General features: G+C 45.9%; 1 protein-coding gene across 3 annotated transcripts in view; it reads left to right on the top strand.

The window, feature by feature from the left end:
• Positions 1-27,228, top strand: part of Dus2 (dihydrouridine synthase 2) — a 41,235-nt gene that overhangs the window by 12,152 nt on the left and 1,855 nt on the right. For 2 of the 3 annotated variants that reach the window (XM_075977200.1, XM_075977201.1), the window contains exons 4-13: positions 7,611-7,702; positions 9,573-9,616; positions 10,852-10,912; positions 13,455-13,502; positions 16,556-16,621; positions 16,756-16,826; positions 19,616-19,702; positions 22,602-22,770; positions 24,435-24,556; positions 25,645-25,794. In XM_075977200.1, coding sequence (XP_075833315.1) covers positions 7,611-7,702; positions 9,573-9,616; positions 10,852-10,912; positions 13,455-13,502; positions 16,556-16,621; positions 16,756-16,826; positions 19,616-19,702; positions 22,602-22,770; positions 24,435-24,556; positions 25,645-25,794 — 910 coding nt within the window. The remainder of the gene's footprint in view (positions 1-7,610; positions 7,703-9,572; positions 9,617-10,851; positions 10,913-13,454; positions 13,503-16,555; positions 16,622-16,755; positions 16,827-19,615; positions 19,703-22,601; positions 22,771-24,434; positions 24,557-25,644; positions 25,795-27,228) is intronic. The other variant, XM_075977203.1, reaches the window with a different exon arrangement.

The following is a 27,228-nucleotide window of genomic DNA, read 5'->3' as shown; positions in this document are numbered from 1 at the left end:
ATTGGTGTTTTGCCTGCATGTATGTCTATCTGAGGGTGTCAGATCTTGGAGTTACAGACAGCTGTTAACTGCCATGTGGGTGGTAGGAATTGAACCTGGGTCCTCTGGAAGAGCAGTCAGCGCTCTTAACCACAGAGCCATCTCTCCAGCCCCCAGCTCAGACTTCTAATAGTTGTGTGATTGTGGGCAAATCTCATGTCTTGTCTCCATCTCAGATTCTTAGTGGTGAAATGAAAATCATAAGCCTAGTTGGATTGTTGCATAAAGAAGATAAAGTACCAATAAGTACTTTGCACACCTGAAGCTCTGTGGGATGGATTAGTGGTGATGCACTGTAAATCCCTTCTGCTTTATTGATGTGTTGATTGTGCTTTAATTAGCATTGTAATCTTCCCCCCGCCCCTCGGACAGGGTTTTTCTGTGTAGCCCTGGCTGTCTGGAACTCACTCTGTGGACCAGGCTGGCCTCAGACTCACTGAGATCCGTCTGCCTCTGCCTCCTAGTGCTGGGATTAAAGGCCTCCAGTGCCTGGCAGCATTACACTCCTTAGAGATCTAGAGATTTTGTTTGTTTTCTTGGGCTGTCTTTGAACTTTCTGTGTGGTGGAGGATGCTGTTGAACTCCTGATACTCTGGCCTCTACCTTTTAAGTGCTAGGATTACAGTTGTGCAGTACTGTTTATTTTAAATTATATTTTATTTTGTGTTATGAAAATTTCAGAGTTGAGCAGTGGTACACGCCTTTAATTCCAGCACTTGGGAGACGGAGCAGACAGAATCTGTGGTTTGTAGGCCCCTGGGCACCATAGTTCCAGGCCAGCCAGAGCTACATAGTGAAACCCTGTTTTAAAACAAACAAACCAACTTCAGTATTTACTGGGTCATCACTTTGACAGGGCATTAGGAATCTAATGCGTGTTTTTGAGACCTTGTCCAAAATAAATTTTAATATTAACAGATCTGTATAACATAGAAAACAAAACTGCTCCAGAATCCCATACCTAAAGTGGAAATCACAAGAGGAGTGGTGTCTATTTTCCTGCACACTCAGTTACACAGTAAGCATAGTTCATATGTAACTGTGACTTGCTATGTCTGTCTTTCCCCCTGGGGATCTGCCTCACATATTGCTTTGCCACCTCTTTTTCTGATAGGACATTTTCTGTGTCAGAAACTATAGGCGACCATATCAGAATGGGTGTCATCAGCTCCTTAGTGGGATTTTCCCATATTTTGCTGTTCTAATGCTGCATCATAACCTTACATATTTTGTGTTGTTCTTAGACTTCTTACCATCTTTGACTATCCATGCTAGGAATTAATTAACTTTCTCAGCAAGGCATCCCTCTACCCTCCCTTTCATAACTGTTGTGGGGTATTCCCCTGTTGTGGGACATTCACCAGAGAAGACTGCCCAGACATGGCTTTAAGCCAGTAGAAAATCTTTATTAGCTATCCGTTGCCTACAATACACTGAATGCTTTGGTTCTGCGTAGCCATGAGCCCTTCCTGGAGCTAGCTTTTCAGCACAGAGTCACGTTGTGGGCTGACACACGTCAGCTAACAAGAACCATTAGCCAGAAGCGGAACTACAGAAGCAAGGTTGGTGTGTTTAGAGAGCGTCCCAGGACTGTGGGCTTTGGTGGATGGCTGTGGTTTTAGTTTTGGCAGGTGATGCTGCTTACATACCGAGGATCACAGCCTAAATGGCACTTCCTTTTCTTCTCTTTCTTTCCTTTTGTTTTTGTTTTTGGAGGCAGGGCTTCCTTGCGTAGCCCTTGCTGTCCTAGAACTAGCTCTGTAGACCAGGCTGGCCTCTAACTCAGAGATCTGCCTGCCTTTGCCTCCTGAGTGCTGGGATTGAAGGTGTGCAGTGCCTCTGCCTGGGTCCTGAATGGCCATCTCATCATGGAGTTAGTTGTGCTAGGGTCTGGGGCCCTGTACAAAGACTGCCTATCTGTTCCATGCTGGGATGTTAATGCAGATCCATTTGTGGGTGTGCTTTATGTGCTTAAAAGATCTCCTGTATTTTTTTTCCAACATAATATTTTTACCGATTATTTGGGAATTTCACATAATGTACCCCAATCATACTCACTTCCCAGTCCTTCCAGGTCTACCTCCCCACCCTTATGGACCCCCCCCAAAAGAAAGGAGAAAGAAAAGAAAACAAACAATAAGAAAATACAAGTTCAATATGTGTTGCTTATAAACCCACTGGAGGATGGTCAGACTCCCAATGGCCAGCTCCTTAAAGAAAAGGAGTCCTTCCCCACCTGCACACCTGGCAGAAGCCATCAGTTGTGGAGAGCTACATTTATTTCAGCACGCTTAGCACTAACCAGACTGGCCTTGAACTCACAGAGATCCACTTGCCTCTGACTCTTGAGTGCTGGGATCAAAGGTGTGCGCCACCAAGGCCTGGCCCTTATCACAATTTAAGAGTTCTCTCCTGGGACTGGGTAGATGGCTCAGAGATTAAGAGCACTGACTGCTCTTCCAGATTTCCTGAGTTCAATTCCCAGCAACCACATGGTCGCTAACAACCATCCATAATGAGATCTGGTGCCCTCTTCTGGCCTGCAGGCAGGACATACAGGCAGAATACTCTATACATTAAAAAAAAAAAAAAGAGTTCTCTTCAAAAGCCTCTTGTCTAGGCGGTTACTTTTTTGGGTGGGGGTCGGGTTTGTCACAGAAGCCTTTCATGAGTTTCTTTCTCAGCTGTTGTTATGCCCAAGTTCATTATCCCCAAAAAAGAAATTCCACAGAACCGGATCCTATGTGATGCACAAGAGGTTTTTAGACTACATCTCCAGCACGCCAGTACAGTCAGTGAGGGCAGTGCAGCGCTGAGCCTGGGGAAGGGGAGGACTTTTAAAGGAAAACGCCATAATCGAGGGAGTTCGAGTCCTGTCGTCTTGGGATTGGGTACGGAAGGCATAGAATAAGGTAGTTTCGGAAATCACTGCTCAGTTTTTGGGCACGAAAACTCTTACAAAGAGCCATTAATAACTGACCAGGTGTCTTCAAGGACAGGCCTCCCAGGAACATCTGGGCCTCATTAAGTTTTATGGCCCTGCTCCCTAGCTCCTTAATTGGCCATTTTCAGGGCATCTGTTCAAATTCTGCTATCTGGAGCTGAGATCTGCCCCCCTCCCCGCCCCACTCATTATATGGCTTAAGATAAAGCCCCTTCCTTAAAATGGAGTTTGCAAAGTCAGGTCCTCATACGGGGAGTCTGCAGACCTCAATACCATCACAGAAGTAGCTTCCTTGTCCTTTGCAGTCAGAGGGAGCATGGGTCATGGACTTCCACATGCCACTGACCTCAACATGGTCTCTGGTGGCAGTGCAGACAGACCATGGACATCAACACAGACCTCTGCCGCAGCAAGGGCCACAGACATCATCATATCCGTAGGCACAGACTGGACACTACTGTTGTCCCCAGTGACTGTCCGGCCCATGGACACCACTGTTGTTCCCTGTGACTGTCCGGCCCATGGACACCACTGTTGTCCCCAGAGACCGTCCGGCCCATGGACACCACTGTTCCCTGTGACTGTCCGGCCCATGGACACCACTGTTGTCCCCAGTGACTGTCCGGCCCATGAATATCAACATGTCTTCAAGAGAGAGCACAGACCATGGACATCCACAGTTCTCCCTCGGCAGCACTGACCTCAGACCTTAACATGGTCTCCAACATCAACTCAGACCACAGACCCCACACAGCCCTTAGCGGCAGCACAGAATCATGGACATCAGCACAGGTCGCTCACATCAACGTGGCCAGGGTGGCAGCACAGACCACAGACATCAGCACGGCTCAGCCAGGGTGATTGTTTGGCTGGACAGTGTGTTCGTGGACTGAGTCTGCAAAAACTCCGGGCTGCTGTACAGGACCCTGCCGACCTTACTTGACAGCAGCATGTGTTTCCCCCCCCATCTCCCGCACCACAGCCTGCTCTCACACCTGTTGCTGACGCTGTAGCCTCTCTAGTTCTGTCTCTCTCCACAGCCTACTCACCGCTCTGTCCTCCACTTTCCCACCTCTTCATCTCGTATTCGTTTGTCATAGTGACATTGGAAACTGCAGGGTATCACACACACACACACACACACACATTTGCTCAAACAGCTTTACATGGAAATATTCCTTACACTGAGTCTTTGGTCTGGTTCAAGGTTTCTGATTTCTGACACACCATCAATTATCAATCCTGGATTCTTGCCAAGACTCGTCTCAGACATCTTGTTGTTGCCCAGAGTCAGGTGATTTTACAGCTAGGCAGGATGTCTGTGGTGGGTTCTGTGCAAGCTCCAGGCTACTGCGCACCTCTCAGCTGTCAATATCGGTTTGCTGAGCTTAATCTTTGTGCTGGAGCATGCAGGCAGCACCTCTGCTCCATGCTCTGTCTCCCAGCAGGCAGTGTGGGCTGTGCCGCAGTGACTCCATGCTGGGTGCCACCCGGTGGGCCTAGAGCCAGCCCTATTCAGTGATGGCATCTGGTTCTGCAGGACCAGCTCCTCTGTGAGCTCCAGCAGCTTGTAGGCGGGGTAGATGCTTGAGTGTCCTGACTCAGAACACTGGATGTAGGCTCGGGTGACAGCCTGTGGCCTGCATGGCCTGTGGCCTGCATGGGTGTCCCTAGATAGCCCATGTCATAGGTGTATTCAGTCATCCACTGTACTGGATCTTTTTTATGTAGTAGTCTTCTTTGACTGTTAATTGTACTTACTAAAAGGTAAATAAAACATTTAAGAAGAGTAAGTGAGGCACAATACCCCATGTTTAACAAAACAAAACAAAAGAATTAAGAATAGATGAGCCAAGTATGGTGATGCACACCTTTAATCCCAGTACTTGGGAGGCAGAGGCAGAAGTAGCTCTGTGAATTTGAGTCCATTTGGTCTACATAGCCAGCTCCAAGACAGTCAGGAGTACATAGAGACCTGCCTGTCTTATATTAAAAAAAAAAGAGTAGATGAGATATGATCAACTTTTTTGTAGTTACGTTCTATGAAGTTGCTGCTGAGAACACTAATTATGCAAGCACTGAACCACCAGCTCTAAGGAGATACAAAGTTAGATTTTAGCACCAGGTTTAGGATTACAAGTCTATACCCAGCATTGGGGGGTGAAAGCAGAAGATCAGGAGTTCAAGGCAAGTTTAAGGCCAGCATGGACTATTTGAGACCTTGTCTTTAATCCTAGCAATTGGGAGGAAGAGACAGGCAAATCTGAGTTTGAGGCCAGCCTGGTGTACAGAGTGAGTTCCAGGACAGCCAGGGGTGCACAGAGAAACCCTATCTTGAAAAACAAAAGCGAACCACACAAAATTAGATTCCTTTAAGTCTTTGGTCACATTTTCAACCTTGTTTTGGTTTTTCGAGACAGGGTTTCTCTGTAGCTTTGGAGCCTGTCCTGGAACTCCCTTTGTAGATCAGGCTGGCCTCGAACTCACAGAGATCCGCCTGCCTCTGCCTCCCGAGTGCTGTTTTACATATGTTACTATTCAGAGTCATGCTATTTAATATATACATCATAGCCAATAGCAGGACAATTTCATGCCTGAATGAAGGTTATCTAGGGTTGGGGATACAGTTAAGTTGTAGAATGTTTGCCTAGCATGTGGGAGGTCACTGAGAAAGCTTAATTTCAGCATTTGAAAGGCAGGAAGGTTAAGACTTCAAGGCTTGGGCTATATAGGAAGACCCTGTCTCAAAAATGAAAAAAAGGGGGCTGGAGAGATGGCTCAGAGGGTAAGAGCGCTGGCTGCTCTTCCAGAGGTCCTGAGTTCAATTCCCAGCAACCACATGGTGGCTCACAACCATCTGTAATGAGACCTGGTGCCTTCCTTGCCAGCAGTACATTGTATGCTTAATAAATAAATAAGTTAAAAAAATGAAAAAAAGGAAAAGAAAAAAAGAAAAGAAAAAGAAAACAAACAACAGCAATTAAAAATAGAAAATTCCAGGGCTGGAGAGATGGCTCAGTGGTTAAGAACACTGTCTGCTCTTCCAGAGATCCTGAGTTCAATTCCCAGCAACCACATGGTGGCTCCAAACCATCTGTAAAGAGATCTGGCGCCCTCCTCTGGCGTGTGGAGGCAGAAAGTTGTATACATAATAAATAAATCTTTAAAAAAAAATAGAAAATTCCAACACATGTATTTTGTCTACTAAGCCTACCTCAGCTTTTTTGTGATTAGAAGCAGTAATAGAAGGGTTAGGCAAATGGGCCAGTTGTTAAGAATACTGGTTGTCTTTGCAAAGAACCCATATTCAGTTTTCAGTACTATGTGGCAGCTCATAGCCCTCTGCAACTACAGTCCCAGGGATCCAGTGCTCTCTCTGCCTTTGGGGGCAGCAGGCACACAAGTGGCACACAGGTACACACGCAAGCAAGGCAACCACACTCACAAAAATAAAATAAAAAATTTAAATTAAAAAGAAACAGTTTTAGAAACACTACATATTCTTTATCACTATGTTTGGAGTCATTTTATTTTATTTCAGTTTGTTTTTTCAAGACAGGATTTCTCTGTGTAGCTTGGCTTTCCTGAAACTCACTCTGTAGACCAGACTGGCCTCGAACTCAGAGATCCTACCGGAGTCATTTTAAACAATGAGAACACCAATATAAAACATAAAATTCAAGAAACCACTAAGCATGATTTGTAGAGTAGTTTTTGACACGGGGTCTTATGTAATCTAGTCTGGCATGAACTCCTTGTGTAGTTGAAGATGAGGCTGGACTCCACATCTTCCTGCCTCAGTTTCTCAAATGGTGGGATTACCGGTGTGCACCATCAATGCCTGGCTCTACAGTATGGAAACAAATGAGAATGTCGCCTTGTTTGACCTCAGCTGGGAAAGTGACTCATTTTTTTTTGCCACATTTGTTGTCTATGAGTGATTAGAAATATTGAAAATATTGATTCGCAGGTAATAAATGGATTTTAGTAAATAAGGGGGAAAGGAAGGCTGACTGAAGTGCAGTTAGTCTGCACTCACGCTGCCTGGGTACTACATTTAGAAATGGACCTGAGAGTGCCATTTTGTCTAGCAGTGTGGGCTCAAGTTTCCTATGTGTCCCCTTCTTCTAGCTAAAATGCTGATAGCATGTTAAAATTGCAGGACGTTAACTATAAACATGCCATTTATAAAATAACTGTAAAGTGAACTATCATTACTCTGAAAAGAGACCATCATCAGCAACTCAGAAAGCTTCTAAGTGCATATTTATTTCTTTTAGGAAGAATATATGTCAAGCCAGGTGTAGTGGCACACAGCTTTAATCCCAGCTCTTGGGAGGCAGAGGCAGGTGGATCTATGTGAGTTTGAGGCCAGCCTGGTCTACAGAGCAAGTTCCAGGATAGCCAAGGCTGTTACACAGAGACACCCTGTCTCAAAAAAAACAAAAACCAAACCAAACAAACAACAAACAAAAAATGAACGATAGAAAAGAAAGAAAAGAGAGATAGAAGAATATTTATCTAGAATCCACTTTTTCCCTTTCTAGGTTATAGTTTGACTGTGGCTTCCAAGGCTTAGACTGGGTTGAATTTGCATCTTAACTGGGTGGTTTGTGCTTTCTTGCAGAGGTGCTCAACACAGTGGACTTCGTTGCTCCTGATGACAGAGTAGTTTTCCGTACATGTGAAAGAGAAAAGAACAGGGTGGTTTTCCAGATGGTAAGAGACACCTCCCTCTCTAGTGTCTAGTGTCCTTCTGAGGTTCCCTGGACCCTGGAGTTTCCTAATTCCTGCGTATGCCTGCCTTTGCTGGATGCCTGTAATACACTGCGCAGTGGTAGCAGCCTATATATGTGACTTGAACATTTTCAGAGATTCATTCATGATTGGCATACTGTTGGAGACTGGAAACCAAGCTGTTGCCATCTGTTCCAAGTCTCCAGACTCAAACTTAGTTAATTATAGGAATTATCTCTTTGGTATGACTTCTGTATTTTTTTTTAATCCTTAGGATTGATTTTTCTGGCCAAAGTGTTTATTTTTATATAGTATATATTAAAAGACTTGGATTTTCTAAAGATTGGTTAAAATTTATGTTACAAATATAACCATAATATAGCTTTTCTCTCTCTCTCTCTCTTCCCCTCCCCCCCCCGCCCACCCCCAGACAGGGTTTTTCTGTGTAGCCCTGGCTATCCTGGAACTTGCTCTCTAGACTAGACTGGCCTCGAATTCAGAGATTTGTGTAGTGATGAGGCGAGCCCCACCTATGTTCTGACCTATCAGGCCAAGCAGTTTCTTTATTAATTAACCAATAAAAGCAACACATAGAAAGAAGACCCACCTACATCAGATTTGTCTGCCTCTGCCTCCCGAATGCTGGACTTAAAAGTGTGTAGCACCACCACATGGCTAGCTTTATTCTCTTTCTTTTGGCATAGCTTGGCATCTTTAGGAATAGCTCCTGAATGACATTTAGATACTTTTAAAATTAGTAGCAATGGATAGACAAAATGCATAGCAAAATATTTATTGTAGAATTTGAGTTACAGGTATCTGAATACATGCTATAAAATTTTCCCCCTTTTTTTGGTATGTGGCAGTAGTGTGTGCATGCATGCGTGTGTGCGTGTGTGTGAAGTTGATGTTTGATATCTTCCATTGCTCTTCAGTCTGTTGACTGAGGCAGGTATCTTGCGGAACTCAGAGCTTGCTGATCTGGCTAGTCTAGCTAGCCAGCTTGCTCCAGGGATTCTCTGTTTCTGCCTCCAGAACATTGGAGTTATAGACAGGCTGCCACTTCTGCCCAGTGTTTTAAAATAAAATTTTATTGCATTATTTATTATTTATGTGTGTGTATGTGTGTATGTGTGTGTACATGTGTACAAGGGGACAACTTGTGGAATTAATTCCCCTGCCTTATGTATCCCAGGGGTTGACATTCTTAGCAGCAAGTGTCGTTACCACTGAGCCATCTTGCTGGCCCCTACCGGGTTTTATGTGGGTGCTAGTGATCTGAACTCTAACCTTCATGCTTGCATAGCAAATATTTTATTTACTGAGCCACCTCTCCAGCCCCTGTTTGAAGGTAGCCATGACATTAATGAGATTGTCTAGTCCTTCCAAGTTCTTTTTCCTTTGCTGGTGATGAAAGTAGCCATGACATTAATGAGATTGTCTAGTCCTTCCAAGTTCTTTTTCCTTTGCTGGTGAGCCAGTGTAGCGTACTGACCTGACTTTTTTTTAATTTTTAGTTATTATTATTTTATTTTATGTGTATGGGTGTTTTGCTGCATGTATGTCTATGTACCCTGTGTGTGTCTGATGCCTACAGAGGTCATTGGATCCTCGGGAACTGGAATTATAGACATGTAGGTGCTGGAAATCAAATTGGGATCCTCAGGAAGAGCAGCCAGTGCTTCTAACTGCTGATTCATCTCTCCAGCCCCAAGCAAGCCTGACTCGTATACTTCCTGGCATATGCATGCGTGCATGTATGTATGTATGTGTGTAAGATACCAATAGGTGTGTTTGTCTACTTGTGTGCACTTGTGTCAAGACAGGTTGATGTAGTTTCTTGTGTTCCCAGGGGACTTCAGACGCAGAGAGAGCCCTTGCTGTGGCCAGGCTTGTGTAAGTTCTTCCCTCCTTGGGAATGCCTTGTCTCTTCTGTAAGCTGTGAGACCTTAATGTTACTAGCAACCCATCTTTTTCTTCCTAGCCCCTTACCTTCTGTTTTCAGGTGAAGGGTATTGGGTTTCTTTCCCTGTGGTATCTGAAGGCTGTCCTGGGACTCTCGTACCCACTATGGTTATATCCTAGAGAGCCTCTTTATCGAGCCCTCGTGTTAGTGTTTATTCATGGGATCCCTTTCCAGGGATTCTTCTGGGAGTCCTGAAGCTTTAACCCTCATGAAATGTAGAGAGGATACACTCCTTCCTGACCTAACTGTCAGGAGAATGCATAGTTGAAGTGGTGGTCTTTGGAAGGAGAGCTCAGTTGGAATTCTGGCTCTGAGCTTTGCTAACTGTGAGAACTCAGGTAAATTACCTATTATCATTGAGAACTTTGTTCTCTTATTTATGAAATGATGCCTACTGGCATTTTAGGAAACAGCAAGTGAAATAATGCATGCCATGTCTCTGCAACATGTGGTACATCATGAGTGCGTCACACCAGCGCTTGTGATTGGTGAGGGTGAGAGTAAGAAAGAACTCAGGGCATACTTGCTGCATATCACAGACTGTTCCAAACCAGTGGCTAAGGGGAGGATCCTTTCTATATCACAGAATTGTTTGGAGTAACCAGTTGTGCAACTCAGCAAAGGAGGCCAGTCTATTACAACTACCACCAGTACCACCACCTCCTCCTTCTTTTTCTCTCTCCTACGTAGCCCAGGTTTGTCTCAAACATGATCTTCCTGCCTCCTCCCCTTTCTGAGTGCTGGGATTACATGTTTATGCCCCCATAGCTGGCTCAGTGTAGTAACTTTATAGAAGATATGCTCTGGCGATGGGCTCTGTGCTCACAGCACTTTTCCACATTGACAAATGGCTTCCAGTATCCCAGCTGAAATGGTAGCCCTAGGATGGCAGATCATATGTGAAATACTAACCTGACCCTCAGTGTAGCTGTCCTCTACATCCAGCTCTTTATAGATATGTATTCGTTATGTCTTTCTTCCGGAACTCTGCTCAGATGAGGCAGTTTGGGGATGGAACTCTTTTCTGATTTTCAGCATTTGTGATTGAGAATTAGTGTGTTTCACAGGCCCAGGAGAATCAGGAGCACAGAATCCCTTTATCTGTCTTCTATTTTTCCCCCTCAAGTAGAATATTTATTACTTTTTCTCCTTCATGTTTTTTCAGAGAAAATGATGTAGCTGGCATTGATGTCAACATGGGCTGTCCAAAAGAATATTCCACTAAGGTAAAATGATGTCTTTATGTTCCCTATAAGTATACTGTGCAGATTAAATGAGGCTTACTATACATGACAGTTAAGTCTGGCTCTGGGCTAGCTGGATCCTGCGCTGGATGAGGAAAATGCTCACAGGGATGCTGTTAGGCTAGGTATGATGGCACATACTCGTAATCTGAACTTGCCAAGGCTGGAGGACAATGAGTTGGAGGCTAGCCTAAACTACAGATGACCTTAAACTTCTGAGCCAACAGTCTTTACCTCCCAAGTGCTGGGCTTACAGGTGTTGCCACCACATCCAGTTCTATGAGGAGCTAGGGATTTAACCCTGGTCTTTCTGTGTGCTAAGCTACAATTCTACCAGCTGAGCTACATCTCAGTCCCTTCACTTTATTTTTTTAATGAATTGAGACTTTTGCAGATCCTGTGGGTCAGCCAGCTGCCTCAGTGGGCAAAAGTGCTTGCAATACAGGCCTGATGACATGAATTCAGTCTCTGAATCTTCTGTGGAAGGAGGTAATCAACTCCTAAATGTTGTCCCCTGACCTCCACACATGCGCTGTGGCATGCAAGTGCTCCCTCCCCACACACCATACATATACACAATAACAGCAAGCCAGACGATGGTGGCGCACACCTTTAATCCCAGCACTAGGGAGGCAGAGGCAGGCGGATCTCTGTGAGTTCAAGACCAGCCTGGTCTACAAAGCTAGTTCCAGGACAGGCTCCAAAGCCACAGAGAAACCCTGTCTCGAAAAACCAAAAAAAAAACCAAAAAAACAATAACAGCAAATACAATTAAATTGACAGCCGGGAGGTGGTGGCGCACGCCTTTAATCCCAGCACTCGGGAGGCAGAGGCAGGCAGATCTCTGAGAGTTCGAGGCCAGCCTGGTCTACAAGAGCTAGTTCCAGGACAGGCTCCAAAAGCTACAGAGAAACCCTGTCTCGAAAAAACCAAAAAAAAAAAAAAAAATTAAATTGACAGCATCCTCCCTGTAGGGCTAGAGAGACGGGCTTAGCAGTTAAGAGTGCTTGCTGTTCTCCTAGAGGACCTGACTTCAGTTCCCAGCACACAAGTCAAGCAGCTCATAACCACCTGTAACTCCAGCTCAAAGAGACTTGAACCCTTCTGGGTTCTGAGGGCATACCTACACGTGTGGCCTATATATATACATACATATTTAAAAAATCCCTTCTCTATTCCCCACCCACAATTTATTAAAATAATTCACAGCAGCTTGATAATGTGTTTACTACTGTAATCTCAGCACTCATGCTGAGACAAGAGGATTGCCGTGAGTTCAAAGCCAGCTTGAACTCTTCCAGGGTTATATAACATGATCCTGTGTCAACAAAACAAAAGACAAAATAATCCATAATAATTCCAATACTTCATAAATATAGACAATTATGAAAAAAGCAGGAAAATGTATCTGAGGTCTCTGTCTCACCCCATACCACAGCTGTTTTAGAATAATCACCCAGAGGTTTTATACTAATTACAGACTGTTTGGCCTATGGTTCAGATTATAACTAACTAGCTCTTACATTTAAATGAACTCATTTCTATTAGTCTGCGTATTGCCATGTGGCTGTGACTTTACCAGTCTACTGGCATCTTGCTTCTTGGGTGGCTGACCTGCGTCTCTCTTCCCTTTACCCTTCCCCTCTGTAGATTTTCAGTTTGGCTTTCCCGCCTGGCTTTATTCTGCCTTGCAAAGCAGCTTCTTTATTAGCCAATGAGAAGAATACATATTCACTGCATATAGAAGGATTATTCCAATGCAGAAAAATTATTGGTAAATAAGTCTGTTGTCAGGAAACAACCATTGGCAGGAGTGATGGCTCACCAGATATGGATGCTTGTCACCAAGCCTGGTGACCTGAGTTTAAACCCCAGGATGCACACAGAGAGCACTGATTCCTGCAAACTGTCTTCTGATCTGTACACATGTATACACACACACACGCACACAATAAATAAATACTAAAAAGTTTTGAGAAAGAGAAAACCATTGTTGTCATTGTTGAACTCTAAATTGCTCTTTGAATTGGTGGTTTTCATTGCTGGACTTTTTTTTTTTTTTTTTGACCCAGGATATAGCTGTGAAGTACAAGCTAGCTTTGAACTCACCACTGTGCAACTGAGGCTGGCCTCAAACTCTTGAGCCTCCTGACTCAGCCTCTTGAGTGTGTGTGCCATTGATGCTCAGGTGAACTCCTTGTTTTAAGGATACAGTAGATGGCAAGCTCCAGTTTATTGTGACTCTGAGATCTCTATGGGGGATAGGAAGTCCTAGAAAATAAAACTTTAGTGCCCATTTCTAGGTTGATACATGGTTTTGCAAAAATGGACAGAGTGAGAGCTTTCGGATTCATCACATTCTGGTTCCTGGTGGGATCTGTGCCCAGACAGTGCTGCTTTCCTCTGTGGTTAGGGAAATGCCAGTTTCCAGTGAACCTTGGCTACCGTGTTGCTACACCGTGTTGCCTCCCGTGGTTGGCACCATCGTCCTCCAATCGTAAGGCCTCTGTGTGCTTCTCCTTAGGGAGGAATGGGAGCTGCTCTGTTGTCAGACCCTGACAAGATTGAGAAGGTAAGTGACAGTAGAGTCCCCAAACATGCTGTGATCTAGAATTACCTAAAATGTCTCTCCTCATTCCAGATTTACTTATGTCTACCTAGATTCTCTATTTGAGTCCCAGAGAGAAAAATTTTTAATTTATTTGTTTTTCTGTGCTATGGGTGTTTTGCTTGAACGTATGTCTGCACCATGTACATGAAGTGCCTGAAGAGATATTGGATCCCCGGAAATAGAGTTACAGGTGGTTCGTGAGCTACGTGATATGGGTGCTGGGAACTGAATTCCATCCTCTGCAAGAGCATGGTACACTCTTAATTGCTAAGAAATCTCTCCAACCCTGGCCTGAAATTTTTTTAAAAGTGACTGATATGCAGCTAGAACTTACAATGTCAAATTTCTTTTTCCATTCTTTTTTTTCTTTCTTTTTCTTTATTTCCTTTTTTCCCTCTATCCCTCTGCCCCTCCTTCCCTCCCTTTTTCCCTCCTTCTTTCCTTTGAGAGACGGGATCTTATACATGCCAGGCTGACCAGTGGTTCTGGTGAGGCCAACCTGCTGTGGGTGGATGTATTGTTCTCCTAATCAGATCTGGATTTTTGGTTTTGGTCCTTTCCGTCCTCTGGCAGCGACATGTAGCATGATTTAAAGCTTCAAGAATTTCATGCTACCTAGCCCGCAAAAGACAGCCTCAGGAAGCCCAGCAGTGGTGCTGCACACCCTTAATCCCGGCACTTGGGAGGCAGAGGCAGGTGGATCTCTGTGAGTTCCAGGACAGCCAGGGCTGTTACACAGAGATGCCCTGTCTCTCACCTACAAAGGGTGTGTGTGTGCCCATTTCTCCCTAGTGTGATCCTAGCAAGTGGCTGGGTCTTTCACTTCCCTAATTTCCTTCCTAATCTTTAATGTGCATGCGAACAGAAACTCTAAAGGAAGTTCCCAGAGCTACTCTGCGTAAATCAAAAGGAAGTCCTCTAAGACTGAATGCTCTATCAAACCAGTTATTATTTTGTCCTCATATTTCAACCTTCTAGAGATGTTTGTTGATTTGTGTATTTTGAGGCAGGGTCTCAAGTAGTCTGGGCTGGCCTTCTACTCACGTAGTCAAGAATGACATTGAATTCCTGCTCCTCCTGCCTCTACCTCCCAAATTCTGAGGCGTGTACCACTATTCGCTAGAGTGAGAATTTTTTTTTTTTTTGAGACAGGGTTTCTCTGTAGCTTTGGAGCCTGTCCTGGAACTCCCTTGGTAGACCAGGCTGGCCTCGAACTCACAGAGATCCGCCTGTCTCTGCCTCCCAAGTGCTGGGATTACAGGACTGCGCCACCACCGCCCGGCTAGAGTGAGAATTTTTGTAATGTTTCCCTGTGAGCTTGGTAGTCCCCTTCCTTAAAGTGCAAGTGCCCCTTTAAAGCCTGGCAGGATGACTGTGGGAAATCAGGTCTAGGCTGTTGTCTGAGGCAGCACCTGGAGAGGGTTCCTTCCTACTGGTCTTGCTGGTGAACTGTCTGCCTTTCAGCAGGGTTCTTGGCCTGATGTCTGAGGTAGCCTTCTTCTGGTCTTAGATAAGGAAGTTTTACTATAACTAGCTCTCTGCTGCCCCCATCTGTCTAGACTCAAGGTAAATGTAAGTACTCATGCCTATCAGCTGCTGCCCCTGTTGGTTAGAAATCCAGTTCTTGGAAGAAGGCTGTTGAGATCACCTTCCCTCCCTTGTGCCTGGCCTGAAATTGTGATGTAGAAAGAAGATAGCGATGCTACAGATATTCATTGTCATTTATCTCTCGTGATCTCTGGGTCTCATGTTGCCTTGTTATATTACCTCCTTGACTACTGCGTGACTTATTGATCTTCCTCTGCAACTTTTTCTAATTATTGTTTAGGGAGCAGTAAAAATACATTGAATGTGTTGTGTTTTCCTTTTCTGGTTTATATATTTGTATATCTGACTTCTCAGAAGAGAAGAATTCATGAGGATAGGGCCTTCAAGATCTTCCTAGTCTCATTCTGTAGTTGGGATAGCACTTGGAATATCCCTTTACCTCAGAAAGGAGGTTGTGTCATTTGCTGGGAAGTGGTAGCGCACACCTTTGATCCCAGCATTTGGGAACCAGAGGCAGGCGAGGCCAGCTTGGTCTACAGAGTGAGTTTTAGGACAGCCAGGGCTACACAGAGAAGCCCTGCTTTGGAAGAAAAGAAGAAGAGGAGGAGAGGAAGAAAGCTGTCAGTGGGCTCATAACCAGGACTAAGCCTCAGGATTATATTGAGGGTGTTGGGCAATGATTTTGAAAGCATGGGTTTCTACTTACTTATTTTACATCCTGGCCAGTTTTGCCTCCCCTCTCTTCTCCCAGTCCTTCCCCTCAGCCCCCCACCCACACTTCCTCTGTTTCTGTTCAGAAAAGGGTGGGCTTCCCATTGATATCAACAAAGCATGGCACATCAAGTTGCAGTAAGACTAAGCACCTCCCCATGTATTAAGACTGGGCAAGGGGGCCAGTATGAGGAGTAGGAGGAGTAGGGTCCCAAATGCCAGTAAAAGAGTCAGAGACAGCCCCTGCTCCCACTGTTAGGAGTCCACAGAAGGACCAAGCTCCACATTTGTAACAAATATTGCAGAGTGCTTAGATCCCATGAAGGGAAAGCACAGGTTTCTAAGCTCTGTCCCTGGAGAGCCATTCAGGAAATGCTGTGGTCGGTTCTTAGAGTTTGTGTTACCAAACCTCCAGGTAATTCTAATATTTTCGCTGGTAAAGAATCCCTGTGTTCCACACAGGACTATGTGCAGATACACTCATTTCTCCCTTCAGTGTATTTAACGTGTGTGTATACGTATACCTGTATTGCCAGGCAGGAACTTGCTAGTGTTGGGATTTTAGCATAGAATAGAGGCAGAATCCTTGCCCCATGGAGTTTACATGTAATTATATACAACAGATAAATGGAAGCAGCCATGAATATACAAACTGTCCTTCTACTATGCCCGGGTCTTATAGGTGTGTTAATTAGTGCAAGTAGTGTGGTGTTTGTTCCAGAAGAGATAGATGTTCCTTTTGCTCCTCTTTGCAGATTCTCAGCACTCTTGTTAAAGGAACACACAGACCTGTGACTTGTAAAATCCGAATCCTGCCATCGGTAAGGATGTGTTATTTAAAGGTTATTCTCTCGTGTGCTGTTAAATCTGGTGGCAAACTGACTCTGCTTTAGGAGTCAGCAGCTCCTTCCTTGAGTGCTAACGACCACCTTGTACTGTAATCTTTCTTACCCAGCTAGAAGACACCCTGAACCTTGTGAAGCGGATAGAGAGGACTGGCATTTCAGCCATTGCAGTTCATGGGAGGTGAGCGTTTGCCTTCTTAGCGATGGCTGGCAAGGAGACGCCTCAACAGACCCTGCATGACAAACAGCTTCTCTGTGTATATGGCCTACCTCTGCCTAGCTCTCTGACAGCCTCTGAATCCAGAGACCATTCAAGCTCTGCATTTGTTTATTCATTGAGTACCTTCTGATGGCAGGAACAATGTCAAGCATTAGAAACACAAGAGGAGTGGTGGTAGTGCACACCTTTGATCCCAGCACTCAGGAGGCAGAGGCAGGTGGATCTCAGTGAGTTCGAGGCCAGCCTGGTCTACAGAGTGAGTTCCAGGACACCCAGGGCTATTACACAGAGAAACCCTGTCTCAAAAAACAAAAACAAACAAAAAACAAAAAAAGAAACACAGAAGGAAGTCCCTTCCCTTCCCTCCCTCCCTCCCTGCCTGTGTGCCTGTTTTCTTTCTTTCTTTCTTCCTCCTTTTCTTGCTTGCTTGCTTTCTAGTGCTGGGGATTACATCCAGGGTCTCATATGTGCTAGGCCAGTGCTTTGCCATTGAGGAATATGCCCAGTCCATTTTCCCTTTCTTGGTTTGGTTTGGTTGTTGTTATAAAGTCTCATACAGCCCAGACTGGCTTCAGAGTCGATGCATAGCTGAGGCTGGCCTCGAACTCCTGATCTTCTTGCCTTCATCTCTTAATGTTGGGATTATAGGTATTCAAAACTATAATCAACTTTCTCTCTTTCTAATTAACTAATTAATAGTTAGTTAGTAAATTTATATTTTTGTGACAGGGTTCACTATACAACCTAGGCTGATGTGAATAATCCTTCTTCCTTAGCCTCCTAAGGCTGGGATTATAGACATGAGCCACCACACTCACTGAATCTTTTTTTCTTTCCTCTTCATTGAGCACTGGCTTCTCCTTTGAATGACCGCAAGCAGATGGCTGTTCATTTAAAGACACTGGCTTTCTTGCCTACCCTTGTTGGACTGCCAGCTGTCCCTGATGTCTGCTTTAAACAGTTCTTGTATCTGTAGCTCATGTGTTCTCTATTGGGAACTGAGTCTTTTTTTTTAATTTTATTTTTAATTATGTATATGTGAATGTGTCTGTGTGTCTCAGTGCAGGTGCTTGCAGAGGCCAGAAAAGAGTGCTGGATCTCCTGGAGCTGGAGTTCCAGGCATTCGGGAGCTACTTGATGTGGGTACTGGGGACTGAACTTGTGTCCTCCGTAAAAGTAGTATGCACTCTTAACTGCAGGGGGCCATCTCCACACACACACACACACACACACACACACACACACACACACACACATATGGGAGAGGGGTGCTCTCACTGTTGCTCTGACTGGGCCGAATCTCATCATGTAGCCCAAGCTGACCTTGAATTCATGGCAATCCTCTTGTCTCAGTTTTCCAAGTATTGGGATTATAGGCATGAGCACTAGGGCCTGCTAAGCCAGAGTGTTTCTGTAGGCTGCTCTCTATCTCCCTGCGCAACTTGCTTTCTGTACTTAGCATGTCCTTTTGCATGTGATCCTGACAAATAGACTTGGGCTGACATTCTTTCATGGGGAACTCAGGGGTTTATAGGAACAGCCCAGGTTGCTGGTGATCTCTCTTACTAAATTTTGGGGTATACCCTAAGCAACAACAAGCAGAACAGTGAAGTGGAGCTGTCCGGATGGAAGCTAGGAGGGTTTGGAGGTGACACGTGCACATAAATGCACATTCTGCATTCCTTGCTGAGGCAGTCGGCTGTAGAGCCAATGGCCTGGTGTGAAATCCCAGCTCTGCAGTTTGCTCGCTTTCATTTAACCTCTCTGACTGACACATTCCTCATGTATCAATCAGTACAATTTCTGCTTCTTGCTATTTTATGAAATTGTAAATGAACAGTCTTGCACACAATATGTAGAAAACTTACTTTTCCCAAAAGTTGGATGCAATTAGAAGACGAATGTGGGAGAGTTTAAGGAAGAGCTTCCTGACCATCAGAAATTCAGCAAATGTAGCCATTTAGTGTGGAATAAAACTGGCTGCTGGGGCTCTAAGGAGTCAGAGGTGGAAGCTGGGTTGGCAGGCTCTTCTGAGAAGTCAGAATATAGCACAGGAGCTGTGTTCAAGCAAGGACTGGTTAGTCACCTCTCCTGCTTGTCTTCACACATAGCTTGGCCCAGGCGTCACCGCAGCATACCTAAGATTTGCTTACTCACGCACAAGAACTTTTTGCTTTTGACCTTGGTAGGAAGGAGCCCTGGGTTGTCCTGCTTCCCCTGTGACTTATCGTGATGGTCATGGTCTGTGGTCTGCCCTGGTGGCCCCTGGAACGGGGCCTACCCCATGTCAGGTGCTTCTCCCAAAGATCAGCTGTGCAGCTTGGCCTCAGCACAGGCAGCTGTGTGGGAGTGGCCTGTCTGAGTGGTGGCAGCTGTTCCAGGTCCCTGGGGAAGGGCAGGGCTGGGACTGTAGGGACAGCATTTTTGTGACACTGTCTCTTATTTCTGGCAGAGGCAAGGGGTAGCCAGGGAAAAGCAGTGTGACCTTGGGCACCAGGCCACCCACATTGGTCCTCTGCAGCTATGCCCCATCTTAATGATCTTGAGAACTAGCCTTAACCTCACTCTCTTGCGCCTTTGGACAGAGTCCTTCCCCTAGGTCAGGGAGGCCGTTTCCAGCAACCTGTCCTAGATAGCCCCACAGCTGTCTGATCTGCTTGAGGTTCAGTAGGAAGGACAGAAGGATTTTAGGAGTGTTATGGCCTTTGGCCCTCAGCCCCCAGGCCCCATCTCTTTTCTTCATCCTTAAGGAACCGGGAGGAACGACCTCAGCACCCTGTCAGCTGTGAAGCTATACGAGCCATTGCCGAAACCCTCTCCATTCCTGTCATAGCCAAGTAAGCCGCCATTCTTCCTCATTTGCCTGTGCGCCGCCTCATTTAGAAAAGACTTGTGCTAGCGTTAAAAACTGGACTGACAGAACATGGAAAAACTGATACAAGCCAGCCACGGTGGCACACACGCCCAGTGTAATCCCAACCATAGTGTAATCCCAAACTACGGTGTCAGAGAGGCAGATGGATCTCTTTGAGTTCAAAGCCAGCTTGACCTATATAGGAGTTCTAGGACAGACAGGAGAGACCCTATCTAAAAACAAACAAATGAAAACTCCAACAAAAACCAAAACAAATACAGGGCTGGAAATTTTGCTTAACAGATAAGGGTGTCTGACACCAAGTCCCTGAGAGCACTGAATCCTGCAACTTGACCCCTGACCTCCACTTGGGTCATGTCATCTAGCTCCCCCATCCCCAACCAACCAAATAAATATAAAAAAAGAAATACCTAAAAACTGGCCATATGGGTTCATAGGGGTTCTCCCGAGACTGAACTGAGGACCAGGGAGCCTGCATGATATTGGCCTAGGCTCTGCATGTATGTGACAGTTGTGTAGTTTGATCTTCTTATGGGACTTTTTTGTTTGAGACAGGGTTTCTCTGTAGCTTTGGAGCCTGTCCTGGAACTAGCTCTTGTATGTAGATCAGGCTGGCCTCGAACTCACAGAGATCCTCCTGCCTCTGTCTCCCGAGTGCTGGGATTAAAGGCATGCACCACCACCGCCTGGCTCTGGCTCTTATGGGACTCCTAACCACAGGGATAGGGACTCTCTCTGACCTTTCACTGTCTTTTGGGACCCTACTTTTCATACTGGGTCACCTTGCCAGCCTTAATACATGGGGAGATGCTTAGTCTTCCTGCAATTTATTTATTTATTTATTTATTTATTTATTTATTTTTTGTTTTTCGAGATAGGGTTTCTCTGTGGCTTTGGAGCCTATCCTGGAACTAGCTCTTGTAGACCAGGCTGGTCTCGAACTCACAGAGATCCGCCTACCTCTGCCTCCCGAGTGCTGGGATTAAAGGCGTGCGCCACCATCGCCCGGCCTTCCTGCAATTTATATGCCATGTTTTGTTGATATCCATGGGAGACCTGTCCTTTTCTGAATGGAGACAGAGAGGAGGGGATTGGGAGATAGAGGGAGAGGAATGGGGGAGAGGGACTGGGAGGGGAGAGGCTACTGCTAGCATGTAAAATAAATAGGTAAATAAAAGGAAAAGGAAAAGAAAAAGAAAACTGACCATAAAGGAATGGAGTGAAAGTAGAAAGTTAGGAGTGAGGCTGGCACTGGTGTTTGGACCTAGCACTCTGATGGTGGGCTAGGCTGTGGGTAGGAATGAGAATACTGACAGCGAAAAGGTTGCAGAATCAGACCTACGGCAAGATGGTGCCACACCTAGAGTTAGATGTGCAAGGTGCAGGGACTATGTGAGGAATCCCAAACTAGAGCTCTTAGCAAAATCCAGACAAAGACCAGGGAGCACACATCTTTAATTCTAGCCCTTGGGAAACAAAGGCAGGCGGATCTCTGTAAATCTGAGGCTAGCCTGGTCTATATAGAAAGTTTCAGGTCAGCCAAGAGAATATGGTGAGGATGTATCTTTGAGGAAGGAAGGAAGGAAGGAAGGAAGGAAGGAAGGAAGGAAGGAAGGAAGGAAGGAAAGAAAGAAAAGGAGATGGATGGATAGGTGAATGATGCCAGGCATTGTGGCTCACACCTTTAATCCCAGCACTTGGGAGGCAGAGGCAGGCAGATCTCTGAGTGTTTGAGGCCAACCTGGTCTACAGAGTGAGATCCAGGATAGTCACAGTTATATAGAGAGACCCTGTCTAAAAAGAGAGAGAGGAAGGAAGGAAGGAAGGAAGGAAGGAAGGAAGGAAGGAAGGAAGGAAGGAAGGAAGGAAGGAAGCGGAGGGGGGTGGAGAGGAGGGGAGGAGAGGAAAAACCCACTGGGCAACTGCAGACACTTGTGCTAGCAAATGTGGGTTTTGATGACCAGCTAGTTGTAGTTGTCTGTGTTGAACACCTAGGAGTCCAGCTCATCCTTCTACCTTAGGACACCAGAGACTCAGGGAGCCTGGACATTGGAAACAGGGAAGTCCTGAGGAAAGTTACCTCTGATCAGTGTGAGGAAGAAGTAGTGATGGGTGGTTGCTAGGACATATAATCTCAGAGAAAGAAATTTTAGAGGTGGTTTCAGGGCCCCTGCTTTTCCTGTCACCTTAGAGTCCTCCCAGCACAGGTGTCTCTGGACGGGGACTGACTTTGGATGAAATAGTTGAGAATAGAGAAGTCCCTTAGAGCAGCAGGGTGGAAGGAGGGGGATTGTGACCAAACCTAGTCTCCTTATTTTCCACCACCATCATCAGTGAGCGTGCCCTTCCTAGGGTTTTGAGCTGGTCCTCAGAGGGTCTATGGACAACTTCTCTGCTTGGAGTTTTTTCTGTGGCCACAATTCCACATGTTTTGCTTTTGTTTTTTTAGTCTTATATTTTAGACAGGGTTTTACTGTGTTGTCCCATGCTGGTCTAGAACTGGCTACATGACCCAAGCTTACCTGGAAGTCATGATCCTTCTGCCTTCACTCCTGGGTGCTGCTGTTCTAGGTGTATGTCAGCTGATAGCTCAGGTTTAGTCCTACATCTTCAGATATTGTCTCCTTGGCTACTGTTCTGGGTAGTAGAGAAAAGTCAAATTTCTAAAATACCTCTTCAGTGCCAGCCATGGTTCACTTGCCAGGGGGGTTTGCTTTCTAATCACTTCGTGAAAGTTCTGATAATTGAAGGAACTTGGCTAATGCCGTACTAATGATGAATGGCAGATGTGAAAATCATCTTTTTCTGGAAACACTGGTGGGTTCCATTATGGAATCTTCCTGTGCCCCTATTGCTTTTAGTGGAGGATCTCATGATCACATCCAGCAATATTTGGACATAGAGGACTTTCGCCAAGCCACAGCCGCCTCTTCAGTGATGGTGGCTCGAGCAGCCATGTGGAACCCCTCCATCTTCCTCAAGGATGGCCTTCGTCCCCTGGAGGAAGTCATGCAGAAGTACCTCAGATATGTAAGTCTTTGCACTTTTTCTTGCTTTTACTTTTTAGTTTTTTTTTTTTAAATGTGTAGCCCAGGCTGGCCTCGAACTCGTGATCCTCCTGCCTCTGCCTCCTTCAGCAAATCCTACCGGCGTGCGCCACCACAACCGGCTACTTTTTAGTTTTGATATAGAATCTCATAGCTTCGATTGACCTCTAATCCCTTATTTTTCTGCCTCTACTTACTATGTGCTGGGATTACAGGCCTATGTCACCACATGCTGTAGAATAGCCTTTCCTAAACCAATTTCTTCTCACTATGAGTATGTTTTTTTTTTTTTTAAATGAGTTTCCTGAGTACAGTTCTAGGGACAGTGGGATTCTACTCTGGGCTATGCCTGTTCCTGGTGGGCAGAAACAATAAAATGTCCTCAAAGTTCTTCACTGAGTTGGATCTGAACAGAAGCTCCAGCCTTCTCACAGGGTGGTTTTCCACCTCCCTTTTCGTTCTCAAGTCTCACTAATGCCTGGGGTTATCTATGCATTGGGTGCTTTTTATGCTGGGATCGTAGGATGAGGCAGGTATCCAGTTCTTGGCAGCTTCTGTCTGAGCACCTCCTCTCCTCAGCGCTATAGCCCTTATCCGCTTGGTTCTGGGTGTCCTGGTATGTCTGCTGGTGACTGTCAGCTCCTGCCCAGGTCAGCTGTCCAGCTCTTCTGGCCACCTGGCAAGCGTGTGGCAGAGAAGAGATGTTCAGCCGTGCTGAGCCTGCTTACTAGGTGAAGGGTGAGGCTGTCACTCTTGCTCAGCCATCATTTGGCAGCTTTCAAGAGGGTGTGTTGTCCTGGAGAAAGAGTAGCCCCAAGCATCAACATGGGTGCTTCTGGTCTCATCTGGTACTTTCTGGGCCAGACAAGCTGAATCACGGGCCTGCCCTGGCTGGGACTTACTCACGTACCCCATACTTTCTCCCGAGCATGCCATGGCCCCTTCGTAGGCACTGGAGACAGGCCTAGAGGAAATTCTTCAAGCGTAGGGGGTGAGTGCTTAGAGGGGGTTCTGGAGGCCTCCCTGTAAAGCCTGTACTTCCTGCTGCTTTCCTGCCCATCACCTAGCTGGGTGAACATCCATGGTATTTTTTCTGGGTAGCCATCTTGCTTCTCTGGGCCTCACTTCTCAGGCTGCAGAGTGAGGTAAAGCTATACTTATCTTTGCATAGATATTGATAAGTCACGTGTATGAACATGCTTAGGAGATGGGGTTGTGCCCCACCCATATAGGGGAAGTTGGAGATTGGTTAGTCAAGATATAACTATATCCTGGTTGTAAGGAATCTTACCCCTGTCCTAGGGCTAGATTTGCCTTGCCAAAATTTGGTGTGTTCCTTTTCTCTGCCCCAGAAGATGCTCAGCATTAGGCTCTCTGTGGTAGCCTGGGGTAACTGAAGCCTGGGTTGATCCCTCAGTCAGGCTGTCTAGGTGGGTATGCTGTTGAACACGAGCCCTAGTCTGATGCTCAAGCTTTGTGTGACAGCAGGTGGACTAGATGGCAGGTCTATGGTAGTTCTTATATGGGGTCACGTCGGGTGGCTGTAAGCACATCTAGTGCCCTTTGAGAGCCCCTTTCCTTCCTGGTGGAAGCTCAGATCTCAGTGTTTGCTGGTAACCGCTGGGCTCATGCTAGTTCTCCTCTTAGGCGGTGCAGTATGATAACCACTACACCAACACCAAATACTGCTTGTGCCAGATGCTGCGGGAACAGCTGGAGTCGCCCCAAGGAAGGTTGCTCCATGCTGCCCAGTCTTCCCAGGAAATTTGGTAAGAGAACAAGGGTCTATCCATCTATTCTGGGAGACTTGACCCAGATTTGACCTTGATCCCTAAGCTATTTTGCTGAAGGACCAGGGGCACAACTTCTGGATGTGTTTGTGCAGGAGTTGAGTGGTCGTACAGTTTTGCTTTCACAGCTTTGAAGCCTTCCAGTCTTTGACTGATCTAAGCAGCAGTTTGGTTACTAGGGTACTGTTAAAATAGAGGAATGCAAAACATAGGTCTGGGAATTCCTGAGGAAGAAGGTTTTCTATTAATGGGCCTTTTGCCTGCCAGACTAACAAGTGGTCAAGAGAGACAAGGCTTTAGAATGGAGCTCTTGACATATGCCTGTGTCAGAGACATATGCCTGGTCAGAGAGGCTACTGCTGGTCCTTCAGATCAGGTGATTAACACCTGGAGGTCCTTGGCAACCAGCTCTTTCAACTTCCTGTCTACTGTTGCCATGACTCATGTTTGGGTCCTCTGTCTTATAGGTCTTTTCTCCTCATGTTGGCTGTCTGTATCTTCCTTCCTCCATTGCCTTTCTGAATCACTCTTGCCTTCAGGGACCCATGGTTTTTTTCTAGAAGGCAAAGCTCTTCCAGAATCCTTTTTCTACCTTTGGCTTGTGCTATTGCCAAGCTTCTGAACATAGTGTTTTTTGAGTTTTAGAAGAGAATGTAACTCTGGAGCTCTGAGTGGTTCAAACTAGGTCCATGGTAGCCATGGGTAGTGAGAAATCAATTAGCTTTTCCTCCCATGGGTCCTCATGAGGATGATACTATGTACATCCCAGTTGTTGAATCAGTATAGGCCAGCTCTGCCATGGCTTCCTGGGTACATCCATCTGTGTGTTCGTCCTTGGGAGAGAGATGAGAATCATGGGGGATAACCTCTGGAACCTTTTCTCCCCAACCCAGCCTCCCTCCAGTGTTCATACTCAAAGATTCAAATTCATTCTCTACTTTCCATTCTAGGCAGCTGCTAGGGTGTGTAGGAAGCACTTTCTGAAGTCAGACCCTGGTTTTGTTATATGTGGCACAGGAGTTTCTTTTTGGTTGGGTTTCTATCCTGCTCCACCCCTTTCTCCACAGTGAGGCCTTTGGCTTTGGTGCCTTCTATGAGGAGACCATTCGGAAGCTAGATGCCCGGCGAGCTGACCTCTTGGCTAAGACTCCAGAGGCAGTTGAGGAACCCACTGAAGACACATCTGGCATCATTAAGATGGCTATCAGATTTGACAGGTATGTTTCTACTATATTCCAGGACCAATTGTGTAGGAGTTTAAGGGGCTGTTATGTTAATAATGTCAAACTTAGCAACTACAGGTTTCCTTGTTCCTAGTCTTCAACTTTCAAAGAAGGTGCTTTTTGTTATTGTTTTTTTGTTTTGTTTTGTTTTTGAGACAGGGTCTCTCTACATAGATAGCTCTTGTTGTCCTAGAACTCCTCACCGCGTAGACCAGGCTGACCTTGAACTCACAGAGATTCACTTGCCTCTGCCTCCAGACACTCAACACATGTGCCACCTCAAGACTTTTTACTGTGTTGTTTTTGTTTTTTTCTCAAGATAGGGTCTCTCTGTGTAGCTTTGGCTGTCCTGGAACTCACTATGTAAACCAAGTTGGCCTCAAACTCATAGATCCTACCTCTATCTGCTTCTTGAGTGCTGGGATTATATGCATGCACCACTATGCCCAGATTTTTGTTACTGTATTATTTAAGACAAGGTCTCTTGTAGCTTTGACTGACCTTGAACTTGCTGTGTAGCTGTTGACCCTGAACTCCTGATCCTCTTGCCCTCCAAGAGAAGGTGTTCTTAGGGAAGATGGTCCCTGAAAGCCCAGGCAGCCTTGCTGGGGGCATACTTTTCTAAGACAGAATTGAACTTCACTTTTTTCCTGATCTACTCATTCCCTTTCACAACTTGGGACAGGGAGATGGGTCTTCTGTTTTTCAGTCTGTGATTTTCCCCTGAAGCTCCTCAGGGGCTGTAGGAACCCTGACTTTACTCGACTGTGTACCCTTGCCTACACTGCTGCCACTCACCGGGCCAGCGGTGCCCTCTCTAGGCAGAAGTAGCCTTAGTCTGACTCTCGCCTCACATTTTGACTCAGCTTTGAATGGTGCTCTCATTCCTGTACTCTGCCATCTGGGTCTGAGCCTTCTCTGCTCTCCAGACCCAGACCAGGAGCCAGTCTTGTCTGGCAAGGACTTGAGGTGGGGTTAAGAGGACAGCTGTTGGGCAATCATATGCCAGAGGGAGTTCCCTGTGGAAGATGGAGCATGTCCCTTTCACCCTGTCACAGACTTACTCTGAAGCCAGAGTTTATTGTGTCTATAGCAGAGCAGATAACCCTGACACTCGGCAGATGGACTCAGTGGGCAGCAAGCTAGAGCTGTCAGCCCCCTGTATAGCCACCTCCATCCTTGAAAGGCAAAGTGAACCTTCTGGCCGCTGAAGGCTGTTTTCCTGGCTGCAGCTCGGAGAAACTGGGAGTTCTCACGTGTGCACTCATTATTCTAAGCATGCAGAAGCCCATCTTTCCTTTAGATAAAAACCTAGGCTGCAACTGCTGGTAGAACAGGAAGGGAGTGGGTACAAAAGCCTCGGGGCAGCAGCCCGATAGCTCAGTTTCTCCAGTTCCGGTAGCACCTATCAGTGGCTGATTGGTGGCT

Source organism: Microtus pennsylvanicus, chromosome 6 (assembly GCF_037038515.1).
Source record: "Microtus pennsylvanicus isolate mMicPen1 chromosome 6, mMicPen1.hap1, whole genome shotgun sequence".
Classification (NCBI taxonomy): domain Eukaryota; kingdom Metazoa; phylum Chordata; class Mammalia; order Rodentia; family Cricetidae; genus Microtus; species Microtus pennsylvanicus.
The sequence above is the reverse complement of the archived record's forward strand: the minus strand, read 5'-3'. Positions and strand labels throughout refer to the sequence as shown.